The 15,542-nt window shown below is 44.6% G+C and overlaps 1 protein-coding gene across 1 annotated transcript; it reads left to right on the plus strand.

Moving 5' to 3' along the window:
* The first annotated feature begins 2,564 nt into the window (after positions 1–2,564).
* On the plus strand, positions 2,565–14,866 carry hhla2b.1 (HERV-H LTR-associating 2b, tandem duplicate 1). The gene is made up of 8 exons (XM_053412940.1): positions 2,565–2,760; positions 5,089–5,326; positions 9,321–9,680; positions 10,186–10,470; positions 11,118–11,444; positions 12,014–12,121; positions 13,550–13,612; positions 13,737–14,866. The coding sequence occupies exons 2-8, from the start codon at positions 5,257–5,259 to the stop codon at positions 13,811–13,813; spliced, it is 1,290 nt and encodes a 429-aa protein (XP_053268915.1). The 5' UTR covers positions 2,565–2,760; positions 5,089–5,256; the 3' UTR covers positions 13,814–14,866.
* Positions 14,867–15,542: the final 676 nt, after the last annotated feature.

Below are 15,542 nucleotides of genomic sequence, written 5' to 3' on the forward strand. Positions count from 1 at the left end.
GGACAATGAAAAAACAGGCACCTGGTGTGATTATATGAGGTTGGCACACACCTCCACCTCTGGTTGTGTGTGTGTGTGTGTGTGTGTGTGTGTGTGTGTGTGTGTGTGTGTGTGTGTGTGCGTGTGCGTGTGCGTGTGTGTGTGTGCGATAAGATGAATCAGCCACTCAAACTACAAAAGGTTGTCGAGATCAGCCTCAGATTTAATCGCAGCTGGAAAGGAGCAGACTGTGTCTAATCCCCTCTCACCTGACACATTCCTCACTCTACACCTCCGTCGGAAACACAAAAACACACACATATCAACACAAAGAACACACACCAGCTGCCTGGAAAGCGCCACACAGATGCAAAAGAACTTCAGTTTGACGGATGTATCATCGTGAATGAAAGGTCAGATAAAGAAACGGTATCTGAGGTGCGTTTCGGGGGAATTTCCTCTTTTGCATCTTTAAGGTTGAGAAATGAAAAAGTCTCAACATGACGAATAACTCATTTCACAATCTCTGAAAGTTTAAAAAATAAAAAATGTTTTATTCCCTGACACACAAGATCAAACCTGTGATACTGGGATGAATCAGCTGAGATAATCTAACTTTACATAGAGGAAGTTTTCCTGCTCTTTCTTTCCTGTTGCACCTGAAACCACATCGGCGACCGACTACACCCTGAGGGACGCACCGGAGGAATCGAACCTGTGAACCTGGATGTGAAACAATCTCAATGTGATGGGATTTACGTTTGGTAAAGTGGTGGTCGTGTTTCATAGCCTTTGTTAAACCCAACAGATTTGTGTTAATTCAGGGTCGTGAGCCACGGAGGCCATTTTGAAATGAGCGTGTCTGGTCCTCGGGGGATTCCCGTGATTGGCGTCTCCAGCATGCCCCGCCCCTTTCTGATGCAATAGACATGACGAGACAGTTTTGATGGCCTTTGTTTTTTCAACATGTTCCTTTAGCCTGATAATTAATACTCAGCTTGTGACTGTAACTAAAGATGGACGACATGACGGCTCCTCAGACATGAAGCCAAAACCTCTTGATCGCCCCCTAGTGGCTGGCTGTGTTATAAATCATAAACCCTGCCTCCTCTGTGTTAGCAGATGGTTTCTGTCATTTCAGGTCGTTCTCATCACATTGATTTTGTTCAAGTTCTGTTTTCTGATCCGTTTGGTTTGAATCAGTTATTTGATGATATTAAAAACAGGCTGAGACGTGATGATTGACAGCTGAGACTGACTCCTGATTGGTCGAGTGCCCGTATCGGCGGGATGTTGACGTCAGCGTTCACATCTGAGATATTTTTGATTCGTCTCTGTACAGGGGCAGGAAGTGGAGATCCATCTTTTTACTTGCTCTGAAGGTTTGTGTTTTTCTATCACTGTGGAAATAAGTTGAAATCAGGTGAAAACAGCTTCGTGGAATCTCTGACATTTTGAAGAATCCCGTCTGTCCCAGAGGACGAGTTCAGAAAGACCTGAAACCCGACAGGAACGAGAGACAAGAGAAATAAACTGATTTACAATATTTATCTTAACGATGACGACGCTCTTCTTGGATCAGTTTGATTTCAGGGAAACTTTTCAACTTCCTCCTGTTGTACAGGAATGTTTCCATCTTGCAGGCCAACTTGTGATCATGACGTCACTTGGACTCAGAGCCTGTGGAGGACGGATCAGGGGACGGAGCTGTGGCATCGAGGTGTTGGACCAATCAAGAGTCAGACTCAGCTGTCAATCATGAGGCCTCACCTCATGTTTATAGCATAGTAACTTTTTTACAACGACGTAAACAATCCTCATTTAACTTGTTCTTTGTTTTTTTTGTTTGGTCCAAGTCCCATCTCCTAACATGGAGGAGACAATACTGCTGCCAGCCACCAGGGGGTTGATGAAGATATTTTGGCTTCACTTTTGAGAGCTGTCATGTCGTCCATCTTTATTTTCAGTCTATGTTTCACGACAATTTCAGAGTGAAATTTTGACTTTATTTGTATTAATTTCTTCTCATACTTCTTCTTCTTCTTCTTCTTCTTCTTCTTCTTCTTCTTCTTCTTCTTCTTCTTCTTCTTCTTCTTCTTCTTCTAACTTTTACCACACCAAACCTCAACACCAGATGTGAAGCTTAGATCCGGGTTAGATCTAATCTGGACGTGTGAGTCACTTTAACAGCAGCTGTAACAATTTAAAGAGAAAAGGAAAAAGTCCGAGCTTCATCATAGTTTCTGCATGTGTGTGTCTGTTCTCAGCAGGTGTAGAACGGTGTGTGTGTGTGTGTTTGTGTGTGTGTGTTTGTGTGTCGGCTGTTTGACATAGAACACATAGCACATTGGGGCACAGCTCACTTTAAAACTGCTCCTCACTCTGAAAACAAACCCCACTGACATTTGATGTTGCTTCAGAGGAAACACTGACCCTTACACACTTGTGTTTGTGCTTCTGTGTGTGTGTCTGTGTGTGTGGTTGCAGCTTTGCCATCACAACCCAAACTCCACCCATTCAGAGGGTGTGCACTTCATGTGAGGAGAGACCTGACCCTCCCGTCAGTGCCTGCTGTGTGTTGTGTATGTGTGTGTCTCTGTGTGTGTGTGTGTGTGTGTGTGTGTGTGTGTGTGTGTGTGTGTGTGTGTGCTCTGCCTATTCTCTAAATAACCTGTCGATCCAGTCAAGCTAACGCTCAGTCTCAGGAGGCAGCAGGCTCGGCACTTCCTCCGCTCTTCACTTCTTCCTCTTTCTCCTGAATTTCATTTCAACTCAGACACTGTGAGTAACTCCCTTTGTGTGTGTGTGTGTGTGTGTGTGTGTGTGTGTGTGTGGTTGTGTGTGTGTGTGTGTGTGTGGTTGTGTGTTTGTGTGTGTTTTCTCATGTTTCATTGGCACAGGGGACAAATTTCATGACAATGTGATGTCACAGGTCTATAAAGAGACATTTTACAGTAATCCAAGGAGGTTTGACTGCTGATGTGGAAACTCTGTGTTTCCTCTGATGAATCATTCAATATGTTCTACATGGAACTAAAACCAATACCTCAACTCAAAACAATAGAATCCTCACATTGATAAACTTGTTCAGATTCCACTGAGGAGACCAGTAGGAACCTGGTTTCCCTGTTGACTCGTGAAGGAAACAGCAGCACAGTCATTTCATTCATAAAAGCGATCAGCTGTTGAGAGTCTGAGTCCCTGCGGTGGACGGATGCTGAGGACGTGTTCACCTCCTGCTGCTTTTGAGAAGCTGTGAAGTAAACGCCTCAACAAGCAGAATCAAAAGTCTTCTTAACAACACGTGCAGATAAAAACCTGCTCTGTGAAAGTAAGAGCAGCGTATGTTTCTTATATATTTAAGTTTCCTGCTGTCGTCTCATGTGGGGGAACACAGGTCAGGCCGTGACTCTAGCTCCAGATTGAAAAGGCTCCAGACTTTGTCCAGATTTTCCGAGTGTTGAGCGTCTCATTGATTAATTATTGTCTTTTAATACAAAGCAAATTGTGCTGGCGATAAGCTGAAAGTGCCCCTGAGGCCAAAGAGTTATTGTTCGTGTTTTAATAAGGTCAATAAATCTTTATTAAGTCGATAAAAGCTGTAACTTGGGGCAGAGTGACTGATAATCCTGGTGTTTACCTGACGTGTGTCTTATAGATTGTGTTATTAACACAATATATTATCCAGCGACAGACGTATTTCTTTGTGTCGCTGGATGAATTTGAATATTAACCACACTGGGTTAAAATAATTAGACAAGTGAAAGTGTTTTTAACACAAGACAAAGAAGTTGAAATCTGTAACTATTTGTTTTGAAGGTGAAACACTCAGCAAAGTGTTTTGCTCACATTTGACTTCATACGTTCTTCTCTCTGTTACTTGTACACATGTTAATTATCTTTGATGTAAGCTGAGAGTTCAACTCTGGTCGGAGAGTTATTGTTTGCGTCTGAATTATATTAATCATTAATAGAGAAAAGGATGATATAAGACATAATGATTTAATTTTCAGGCAGCAAAGGTCAGAGAGGTATTTATGTGTTAATGTTCCAGACGCCTCAGAGAGAGCGATGATCGCAGTTGTGTGCGTGTTATTCATTTTATTCTCCTGTACTTTCAGTACTTTACACAATAATGGTAAAAATATTGAATTAAGATGTGAGGAAATGTGATAGAACAAATAGGAATGAATTGCTTTGGATTGTTGAAGCCTGAAACATTCTTGAATAGATTTAGAATAATTTAAATTTTCTGTAGGAGTCTGTTTCACATTCCTGAAGTTTGACCTCTTTGTTTTCTGCTGAGAGGAGAAAGTTGGACCGACTGGTTTTGTTTCTTCAGGCCACAAAACAAATGGAAAAGTCATTTGTCATTTTCTGGCTGTTGCTCAACTGTCGCTGCATTTTTTCTCCGTTACTCAGAGGGAACATTTAGGAGAAGTCACAACAGGAAGAGTTCAGCGGTAACTATGAGATAATGTGCGTCTTCTCTGTGTATCACACCTGAGGGGGGGGAGGGGGGTGTGAAGCATAAACATGTGAACAGCTGCTGCACGGCCTCCTCGCCCTCTTCGTCACAGCTCCTCATCATCATCACCCGACTCATCATGACACTCGCTCTCTGTGGGAAATCGTCTCTAACCCTTTAGGACTTGATGGTTTTAATCAGGGGGCAGGTCTCCTCACGTTTCCTCTTCGATGTGAGACACCGACTTCAAATCATTAAGATTTATTGTGCTTTGTTTATTGTGCACGAAGAACAGAAGCATCTTCTTCACTTCGCTTATCAGGTCCACAGGAGGATAAGAAAGAGGATAAGGAGAGAACCGAGATAGTTGTGTGTTGTTGTCAGAGCTCGTGGTGGATCAAAGACTTCAGGGCTCCGGCTGCAAATCTCACTTTAGACACTCAAATCCCCCCCGATCATCACAGGATCCAACCTGAGAGCTGCACGTGTCCTGTCTCGTTCTGACTCTGCATGAACGTCTTCATGTGTCCATATCATCAGGAATGTGTCTTTAATCATGCTTCTCTTTTTCTGTGTGTGTGTGTGTGTGTGTGTGTGTGTGTGTGTGTGTGTGTCTTTGTGTGTGATGCCAACCCACCCAGAGTGATCCGAAGGAAAAAACCCAAACAGGACGAAAGGAGAGAGACTGGAAACTCTCGGCTGACTCGGCCCCAGTGGAAGGAGTATGGACTGACTGCATGTGTCCCCCTGCCTCATCGGAGCCTGTGTGTGTCTGTGTGTGTCTGTGTGCGTCCAGCTGAAAGGAAGTCATGTCAGCGATACACACCTTGGCCTGTCTGCTCCTCTGGATCTCCTTCGCCACGCAGGACAAAACCCCAGGTAGGACACAAACACCTCTTTGTCCGGCAGCCTCAACTGATCCGTCTGCAGGGGAAAGTCTCAGGGATCCACAGGCCGGAGGGTTACTGTGCAGAACCTGATACACACAACCAGTCTGGGGAAAGAAACACACAACAACAGGAGAAAAGTGTGAAAGTTAAAGTTAAATTTGTATCTCAGCACCATTAATCAGACGTGTTCAAACTTTCCTGAAAGGTCTGAACTCAGGATGGAAAAATCCTCTGACCACAGCAAATGACTGAGCAGCTGAAGTTAAGAGGAAAAACCTGGTGTGCTCGTGTTTCAACCGACCGTCATTCCTCACAGATGAGTTCACGTGTGACTCATCATTATGCACAACATCTGTGCTAATCTGAAACAAAAAACCTCAAATCGTCACACCTGAAGTTTGAGTTCATGGATCTGTGCAGAGAAAGTTCTGCTCACTTTCCCCAAAACAAACAGAGACACGTGGTGCACGCCCACCGCTGACTCATCCGAGTGCATGTCTCCGCTATAAGAACCAAAAGATTTAACAAATGCAACAAACTTCCTTTGAGCTGAAGCTGCAGTTCCCTCCTCAGCTGCATGTTGGGAAAGGATCCAGGTTAGTGGCTCTACTTGTTAGGAAACCACATCAGCAAAAAAACCACATCCTTCAATGCGAATAATCAGGGAGACGAACGCAGGTTGAAACATGATGTCCTCCTCGGTGGCGGTGGAGCAGTTTGTTTGGTTGACATGTTGATCAGCTGCTGCATCCTCCTGAAGCCTGATTGTCTCGTTTTAAAGAAGACGTGAAAAGAATTCTTTCATGTGGATCCTGGGATCTCGGGCTGATCCCAGGATTCAATGCACTTCGGTCATGACCCGTTTTTTTTCCCGAAGAGGTAAAAGTTCAAACAAGTGATGAGACGTCCAGTGGTTTAGTTTCAGGTTTCCACCGAGCAGCTGCAGGACACATGTTGAAAAACCAAGGGGCCTTAAAACATTCTCCTCGTGTCCATCACTGAAATCCTCAAAGTTAAAAATACTCACAAGTAGAAGTTCTGCATGGAGAATGTCCAGAGTGAAGGATTAGGCCACTTCACCCACTCGGGACCAGGAAGTCGACCTTTTAAGAATTTTTTAAGCAAACAACTAATTCCAAGGTCAAGATTGAAATATATATTAATGTTTTATCCAAAATCCAAGTGCGTAGGAAGCGAAGAGAAAAGCAAACGTCTCGATGTTTGTTTACAGCTGCAGATAAAGAAGGTGATGAAGGACAAACCTGAGCCTGAAAGTCAGTTTAGAGAAAATTCATTATTCTTCTCTGAGGACGTCTGATCCCTGCTTCACTTTCTGATCACACACTGTTCTCTCTAGATCCCAGCAGTAAAGCTGCAGAGCAAAATATTATCATAAATAATATCCATCCTTCCGTTTGTCTATTGTCTTATCGGGGATTGAGGGGGGGGGGGGGGGAGGCGGCCAGCAGCAAAGCAGGATGTTCCAGACGCCTCTCGCCAAATCCACGTTTTCCTCCTGAGGCTGATACCAGATGTGACATGTGGCCCCTCCCTCCTTTTATCATTTCTATTATTTATGTTTCATTTCAGCGATGACTCTGAAATCAATTGAAAATCTTCGATGTATTTTGAGGGAGATGGTGATCAGTTGGTTATAAGAAGTCGGTGAATCTCTGTGAACGAATGAATCCGTTGGTGAGGGACAAGATTCAGGATCCAGAAGCTCCTGGTTTCTGATTCTACAGCCGGGTTAGGGTTCAGGGCCCAGGCTGGACCAGGCTTCACTCGCCTGCTGGTAAACAGAAGAGGTGAAACATGAAGTTCTTCAGATGTTTAATTCTTCTACATTCATACGGCTGCTGATAGACCTCAAACACATGGCTCTGATGTTCTCTATTGTCAGGCGAGTTGATGGCCTCTGAGATCGAGAGGAACCAGCGATGGTGCTAATTCTCCTCTGAGGTTCCAAAGCATTGCAGAAAAGGGAAATAGGCAAAAAAAGGAAGCGATGATTTGGTCAAGAGGCCGTTTGATGACACCTCGTGAAGTGGAATCTGACTTTTGTTGCTTTTCAAAGTTTAAGAGCTGCGCTAATTGAGTCTTTGTTTTGGGCTTTAATAAACTCCTGAGGCAACAAGTGGCTCTGATCGTTTCCAGCTGCTCTCTGAACCAGACAACACACACACACACTCCCACACACACACACACACTCACACAAATCACTTTCTTACATGTTTATTTGAAAGGAGACAGGTTTTCCGTTTTTCTTTCCTCTTGTGTGTTATTAAGATTTCAAAACAGAAATCGTGTTTTCAGACAGGGGCTGAAAGGAGGAGCTGCAGCAGTGGACAGTCTGAGGACAGGGATCTGTTTCCTGGACATCAGAGCATGAAAACATTTTCCAGTCACAGCACGAATGAAGTTGATAAACCTGAACATGTCTCCGTTCAGTAGAGGTGCACTTACCAGTTGTTCCTGGAGCTAATCTTGCTGAGACGATAAAACAATCAGACTGTGATGCAGCTCAAAGCTCCGGATTGAATTCACTTGTTCCTGTTGCTCTGCCACCGAACAGAACACAAACACTCTCAGATTTCACGACTAACGTGTGTCGCTGTTTGAACAGCAGAAGATGAAAGTGAGTCCGAGGTGGAGTTTTCCTCCTCAGGCTGTGAAGTCTGCGATAAGCTGCTATCACATATTTCTAATCTCGTGTAGATCTCCTCGACAGTCAGTTGAAGGATTAGACTGAATGTTTGTTTTATCAAATGAGAGCGTGTTTGTGGTTAATGTTTCACCGTCGGAGTGAGTGTGTCGCTCGGTGCAGCATCACAACACAAAACCACAACAAGGTCAATGAAAGGTCACGTTCCCGCGGGGGCCCGGGGCCAGCTGGGGAACCGGCACGTCAGGCGGGTAAACAGGTCGGCTGCTCCGCTGCAGGTGTGAGTCAGAGGTTCAGGTCGTGACTGCGCTGCTGCCAAACTGATGATTAACAGGAGGAGCAGGAACCAGAGGGAGAACAGCTGTGAGCGGGAAGAAGGCGAGGTGCTGACAGAAGCTCTCAGGAGACTCAGGCACTGTTAACCCCTCCAGGCTCTTGTCTGTCGTCACACATGAAACTGTCACTCACTCATGTGGAAGTGATTCTCCAGCACTCTGACAGCTTCTGGCCCCAGGGGGAGGAGCCACTGAGGAGGCGTGTCTCTGAACAGACGCCGTGGAGGGTGTGTCGAGTCAGACGCTGCAGAGACGTGAGGAATCTCAGAGGTCGAGTTAGTCGCTCACGCCCGATTAGTGAAGTCAAAGCAGGTGACGGGTGGTAGAAGAAGAAGGAGTAAACCTTCTTATTGACGGGGGAACATCAACTGTACAACGTGAACATAAATCAAATCAATAATCAATAAATATTCAGAGACGAACTAACACATTTCTGGTTCTGGTCTTTTCTTGGATTATGTTGTGGAATATTTTCAGCCATGTCGTTTGATCTCCAGCATCATTGTTCACAGCCATGAATTGTTTTTTATCTTTATGAATATATTACATTACATTTCATTTGAATGACGCTTTTATCCAAAGCGACTTACAATTAGTGTGGGGGCCATTTCTTTTAGGGGTTCAGTATCTTCTTAAGGAGACTTCGACATGCAGATGGGGTAGAGTGGGGATTGACCCGGCAACCTTCTTGTTGGAGAACAACCACTCTACCCCATAGGCCACACCGCCTATATAAATATATATATTTATTTATTTATGTATTACGCAGCCTGTCCAGGCTCCAGAGCCGTTTGAATAAAACAGTGAGATTGTTTCTGCCTCAACAATCAGACGTGTTCCTCCAGGCTGCAGCGGAAAGGAACTCACTGTGACTCAGCACGTTACACAAGCTCGGGAAACTGATCAACACTGACATCATCATTCTGAAGAACTTCAGATGAGAACAGAACGTCCTCATGAAGTCTTTTTGTTTTCTGAATCAGATGCGACCGTGACGTGCTTCGTCTCGGAGGAGTGCGTCCTGCCCTGCAGCTTCCCGCCCGGCAGCCAGGAGACCGTGGAGTGGTTCAGACAGGACGTGGTGGTCTACAAGTTTGAGCGGGAAGACGAAGAAGACGAAGAAGATGACGAAGACGATGATGACGACAGCAAGAGCAGCAGCGAGGAGCACTTGGACTTCAAGCAGCTCTCCGGGCGTGCGTCGGTGTTTCCTCACCTGATTTCCCGGGGGAACGCCACCCTGGTCCTCCGGAGCGGGGACCTGAAGGACAGAGGCACGTACCGGTGTCACGTGACCACATCGAGCGGAGAGCACGAAGCCAAGGTTATCCTGAAGGTGGAAGGTGAGTTCAAAAGAGATGAAGCTTCGAGTTTTCATTTTATTTTTCGACCGGGCTAACTTCTCATGGATACTTTGACTCTACCGGTCAAACTAATGAGTCACTCTCAGCTGTCAATCATCACGTCTCAGCTGGTTTTTATATCATCAAATAACTGATTACAACCAAACTGATCAGAAGGACCTGAAACATCAGAAACCATCTTTAGTTTGGTCAATTAACAAGGAGGAGGTCGGGTTAATGACCTGTACTGCAGCCCGCCACCAGGGGGCGCTCGGCTTGACTTTTGGGAGCAGTCATGTCGTCCATCTTTCCTCACAGTCAGTGGTACTACACACCATGTACTGTGTGTACTCATGTTATCTGACTGCAGAAGAATTACATCACCCCCTTCCAGGTTATATTGGGCCCTGGCATTTAGAGTCTATCATCAGGGGCTGCTGGGAAACATTTGAACATGCTGTGTGTGTGTGTGTTTGTGTGTGTGTCTGTGTGTGTGTGTGTGCAGCCCCTATCCGAGGTCTGACCCTGGAGCTGTCGAGGCTCAGCGGCTACGAGGAGATGAAGTGCAGCGTCCGTAACGTCTTCCCTCCTCCTCGTGTCACCTGGGCGACTGAGCCGCCCACCTTCGAGGACCTGAGGCCGGTGACCCGCATGCTGGCCAACGCACAGGGCCTGTACACGGTGGACAGTCGTCTCCGGCTGCTGAGCGGACATCCTGACCTCATCTACATCTGTAAAGTCATCACTCCCTACGGGGGCCCAGCCTGGACCACCTCACTCAGAGAAAGAGGTGAGAAGAATGTAGGATTCTAGTTGTGAGGTTGAAATCCAAGGTGGTCCTCTGCTGGTTGAAACCAGTTACTGCAGGGTTTATCACCCTTACTGCAGCCAGCCACCAGGGGGCGATACAGATGATTTGTCTTCCCTTTTGGGAGCCGGCATGTCGGCCATCTTTATTTAACGGTTGAAACCATAGATATATATATACAGGCTAGATGTCCCGGCCAACCACATGGCGGCCATCTTGCCACAGTCAGCTCGCTCACCCATAACATTGTGTTGTAGTTGTACGTACTTTTTAAATAACCATAACTTGTTCAATTTTCAACCGATTTTTAAATGGTTTGCTTTGTTATAAACATCAGAGATGTAGTTATGACACTGCATACTTATGAATAATTATGTTATTTTCTAAAAAATAGAATAATGTTCTATAAAGGTACAAGATTTCCCTTTGCAAATATACATCAAGAATTATTTTATTTTATTTTATTTAAAAAGTACATGTTCCACTACCAACACAATGTTATAGGTGGGCGAGCCGCCTGTGGCAAGATGGACGCCATGTGCAGACGTTCGACTCTGTTGATCGGCAACGTGGACGAGACATCTAGCCTTTATATATATATCTATGGTTGAAACATTTCCTCCCTGTAGAAATAAGAGGGACTCAAGGGAGGGATCTGACCATCCCCTGCTCCGCCCCTTTCTACCTGGACCGCCCCTCCCTGGAGTGGAGCTTCTCCGGCGGCGAGGACCCCTCCCACATCCTCAGCTACGACAGCCGGTCAGGGCACAGCGTGGCCGCGGCGGCGTGGAGCAGCCACGTGGAGCTGGACGGCTTCAGGGTCCCGTTCGGGGACGGCTCCCTGCGACTCATGGACCCCAGGGCCTCGGAGCACACGGGCAGCTTCACCTGCAGGTTCTCCGTCCCGTACAACACCCACGAGGAGCGAGCTGACGTCATCATCGACGGCCCTGAAGGTGAGGTCCTGAAGGAGAGATGATGCTTCCACTCTACGGCCCGACACTCTACTAACCCTCACCCTCAGATTCAACCAGGCTGCACCACAATCCTAATCACAGAGGAAACACAGAAACACATCTAATCTCACAACGTTAATAAGGAGATGAAAACATCCTGGATCACAGCAGAGGTTTACAAAACAAACAAAACTCATTTACATATTGAAACTCACAATTTAGATTGACTCAATATCGTCTGAATAATTATTGTTTGGGTTTAAATAAATTATCTCTGAGGTCGTTTCTCTTTTGAGGACAATGTCTGAGTTGATCCTCACAAAATTAATTTAAACAAACAGAGAAAAACAAAAGAAGTTTCCAATGATCGTCAGCATTAATATAAAATGCTTATTTTTGTAAATAGAATGAAAAAATATGCAGAATCAACAGTTTTACATAAATTCATCTTTGTCACGACGAGCGGCTGAAGCTTATGAAATAACAAAAAGTGAGACAATGTAGAAATCACTCAATTCGACCTGTATTGACTGTATGTTTTTAAACAGTGTGTCTTTCCCTGTGTGCAGTTGAGAGGAACACATCCGACGAGCCGTCTTATTGGTGGATTCTGGGCCTGGTGATAGCCGGACTCGTCGTGGCGCTGGCAGCCATGTTGGCGTTCCTGAAGCTGAGAGGTAAAGACGGACTCCAGAGGATGTGGACAGACACACACAGGAAGAAAACAGCTTGACTGCACCGACCTCATCAAAACACAAACCTCTGTGTGTCCGAGCAAAATCTGTGTTCACGCTCAGATTCATACAAAGTGGTTCCACCAGCGCTGATAGATATACACAGAATACATATATATATATATACACAGAACACAAGAAATACACAGTACACAACAAAATACAAAGAACACAACAAATACACAGAACACACAAAATACACAGAACACAAGAAAACACACAGAACATAACAAAATACACAGGACCCCAAAAAATACACAGAACATAACAAAACACCCAGAACATAACAAAATACACAGAACACAACAAAATACACAGAACACAACAAAATACACAGAACACAACAAAATACACAGAACATAACAAAATACACAGAACATAACAAAATAAACAGAACATAACAAAATACACAGAACATAACAAAATACACACAACACAAAAAAATACACAGAACATAACAAAATACACACAACACAAAAAAATACACAGAACATAACAAAACACACAGAATACAACAAAATACACAGAACATAACAAAATACAAAGGACACAAAAGAATGCACAGAACACAACAAATAAACAGAACACAACAAAATGGTTCTAATAAGTTTGGTTTTGTTCAGGGAACAACCCGGCACCTTTTGGGGTGGACGGAGTTTTGTCACTTTCTCTAACATTGTGAGATAGAAAGTTTGATTTTCACTCATCTTGATGAACGATGACACATATTTAATCATATTTAGGGAACTGATGGTTATGAGTGTGAGATCCACATTAAAGTCTGGATCTAGTGGATTAACATAAGTTTCATAAGGAGTCTGTTGGGCCTTGGCTGAGTTGTGGGGGAGTTTCGGGGTCAGACGTCTAGAAGCTGAGGGGACAATGTGTGTTTCTGGATCAAGAATTAAAAACTGAGTCTAGACTCTTTGTCTCATATTCATATTGTTTGGTGCAGGCTGCTTTAAATCCTTTAATTGTTCATACTCAAATATATTCAACATTCAGCTGCAGTCTTCTTTGCTACACACAAACAAACTTGTGTCTTTTATCATTTACAATGTTGATATTAACTCTGGGGAAAAATGTGGAGGAACAAGTGTCCACAGATTATCAAACCTGTACCAGGACACACCCACACCCGTCCATCCAGCTCCACCAATCAGATCCGGGTCACGTCGGTTTTCCAGTTCACGGCCGGATGCATCGTAGGAAATGTAGTAGATGATGAGATAAAAGCAAATCAGAAGAATTTATGAGAGGGGGGGGGGGGGGGGGGGGGATGTGTTTCTGTGACTTGAGTCATGTGTTGAATGTGCAGGTGCTTTGAAATGTCGTCCTTCATCCTCACACGTGTCTTTGCTGTGTCTGCAGGCGGCTCGGGGGGGAAGCACAGGAACGACCCCGAAGAGGTCACAGAGCTGCAGGCGGTCAAAGGTCGGTTTGTCAGAAACAAATACACAATGTGCACAATCCAACACTAGATGGAGGCAGAGACCGAACAAAGCCTCGTCGATGGATTGTTGTCTCTGAATTCTCTGATTTGTGTGTTTCCTCTCAGACTCGACGGGCGACAGTCACGTGACCGAGAGCACGGCTCTCCACGTGACTAACGGACAGTCCAGCCTCCAGACCTGAGAGGAGCCTGCAAACCGAACTCACTGCATACTAACAAACACACAAGCACTGCTACACACTGAAGAGGAACTGATTATCATTTTATTTCACGTTTTCAAAGGACTTTTTGAAAAGAGGCTTCTTCTAATTTAAATATGTGTTGAACGACTCGTCTCCATGACGGGTCAGTGGCCCCGGACTTGAACCTGTTGTAGCAGGAGGTTTTTAATTTATGAAGAAAACCTAAAGGCTGAATCCTGCTGAGTGAAGTTTTCATCCAGGGGCCTGGGAAACGGTTAATGAGCAAAGGACCTGGAGCTGCATGTTGTAGAGGTGGATGGAGGGAGTCGCTCTAGGGCCTGGTCAGAGGGCGGGGGGGTATTTAACTGCTGCTCGCGGCCGACAGGATCAAATAATAGACTGTGAATAAAAAGCGTCTCCTCTTCCTCCCACTGTCCAGAAGTGAAGCCACGTTATCTCAGGTACAAGGTCGTTTGGAACAGAGGTCGTTTCAGGCACTCGACCAATCAGAGTCAGTCTCAGCAGCTGATCATTAAGTCTCAAGAAATAACCAAATGACCTTTACTGCAGCCAGCCACCAGGGGGCAATGGAGACACGAACCTAAAGTCCAACTTGATGCCAGCCCTTCACACTGGTTTACTTCAACCCAGTGAGCTGGTCCATGGATCAGTCAGATTCCTGATCCCAGCTCCGTGCAGAGCGTCAGCAGCTGGAGACACAGATTCTTCTTCAGCATGTGGTGAAACTTTTCCCTGGAGGAGCAGTGAAGGACTTCTCCACTTCTAAAGGGCTGAAACATTAAAGACTGACCTCCTGTTCTTCTGCTGTTGCCTTCACTGTCCAATAAAAACTCCCAGAGGCCAAACTCCCTCTGGATCCTGGAGCCCAGAAGAAGAATGTGACTGTAAATTACTGATATTGAACAAAGGTGAGAAACCTCCGAACACTGAGGTGAAATCTACAGAGACTCAGTCGACCTTTGTCTCTGAGCTTCATGAACTGAACCTCTGTCGTATTTAATGTGACGTTATTAAAACAGATTAATCACTGAACTCTGAGTGTGTTGTTCTTTCTACACATATTAACTACACAAGGTTAAAGACCCTCAGGGATTAGATTTTATTGTAAATTTATGGACATGTTGCACATTAATCTGCTGAAACTACAAACAACTATTTGTAAACAAATCCTTGTGCAAAGTGTAAAACAGTCTGAAGCCTCCAGAGGTGAAAATTACACTTTCAGAAAAGTTGTGTTTAGATATTAACACCCTCAAAGCATCATGGGAACTGTAGGAGTAAAGGTAAGAAAACGATGGGAAGGCAGGAAATCAATAAAATATAATAAATAATGATAAAATAAATAAAATAACAGATCTGGAATCTGTTTAGTTTGAGAATGTTGAGTTCTGAACATTTGAATTGACTTTTCCCAGAGATTTAAAAGTAAACAATGACGAGACAGGAATAAGTCGTCTCCTCCCTCACACAGAGTGAGGACATTTCTCCAGCTGCTGGTCACTGAAGCCTGAATGAACAATAAGGAGGAAACAGTGAGAAAGTTCAGGGACTGTTTTAAGAAGCTGAGTCATAATATATTAACACTGTTTTGTTATGACGATGAAGGAACACGTCATCCACTGTAAATAACTTTCAGTCACACCTAATGTTTGGTTTCGGTGTTTTCATTGGAGTTGCTTATTATAGGAAAATATTGAATATAACCAGA

This window comes from Pleuronectes platessa, chromosome 20, assembly GCF_947347685.1.
Source record: "Pleuronectes platessa chromosome 20, fPlePla1.1, whole genome shotgun sequence".
NCBI lineage: Eukaryota > Metazoa > Chordata > Actinopteri > Pleuronectiformes > Pleuronectidae > Pleuronectes > Pleuronectes platessa.

What these genes read in the sequence shown, in the direction of transcription:
- hhla2b.1 (XM_053412940.1), top strand. Translation starts at nt 5,257, where the DNA reads ATGTCAGCGATACACACCTTGGCCTGTCTGCTCCTCTGGATCTCCTTC. An exon ending in GGTTATCCTGAAGGTGGAAG is followed by an intron (nt 9,681 to 10,185) that starts GTGAGTTCAAAA and finishes GTGTGTGTGCAG; the next exon opens with CCCCTATCCGAGGTCTGACC. An exon ending in GGCGTTCCTGAAGCTGAGAG is followed by an intron (nt 12,122 to 13,549) that starts GTAAAGACGGAC and finishes CTGTGTCTGCAG; the next exon opens with GCGGCTCGGGGGGGAAGCAC.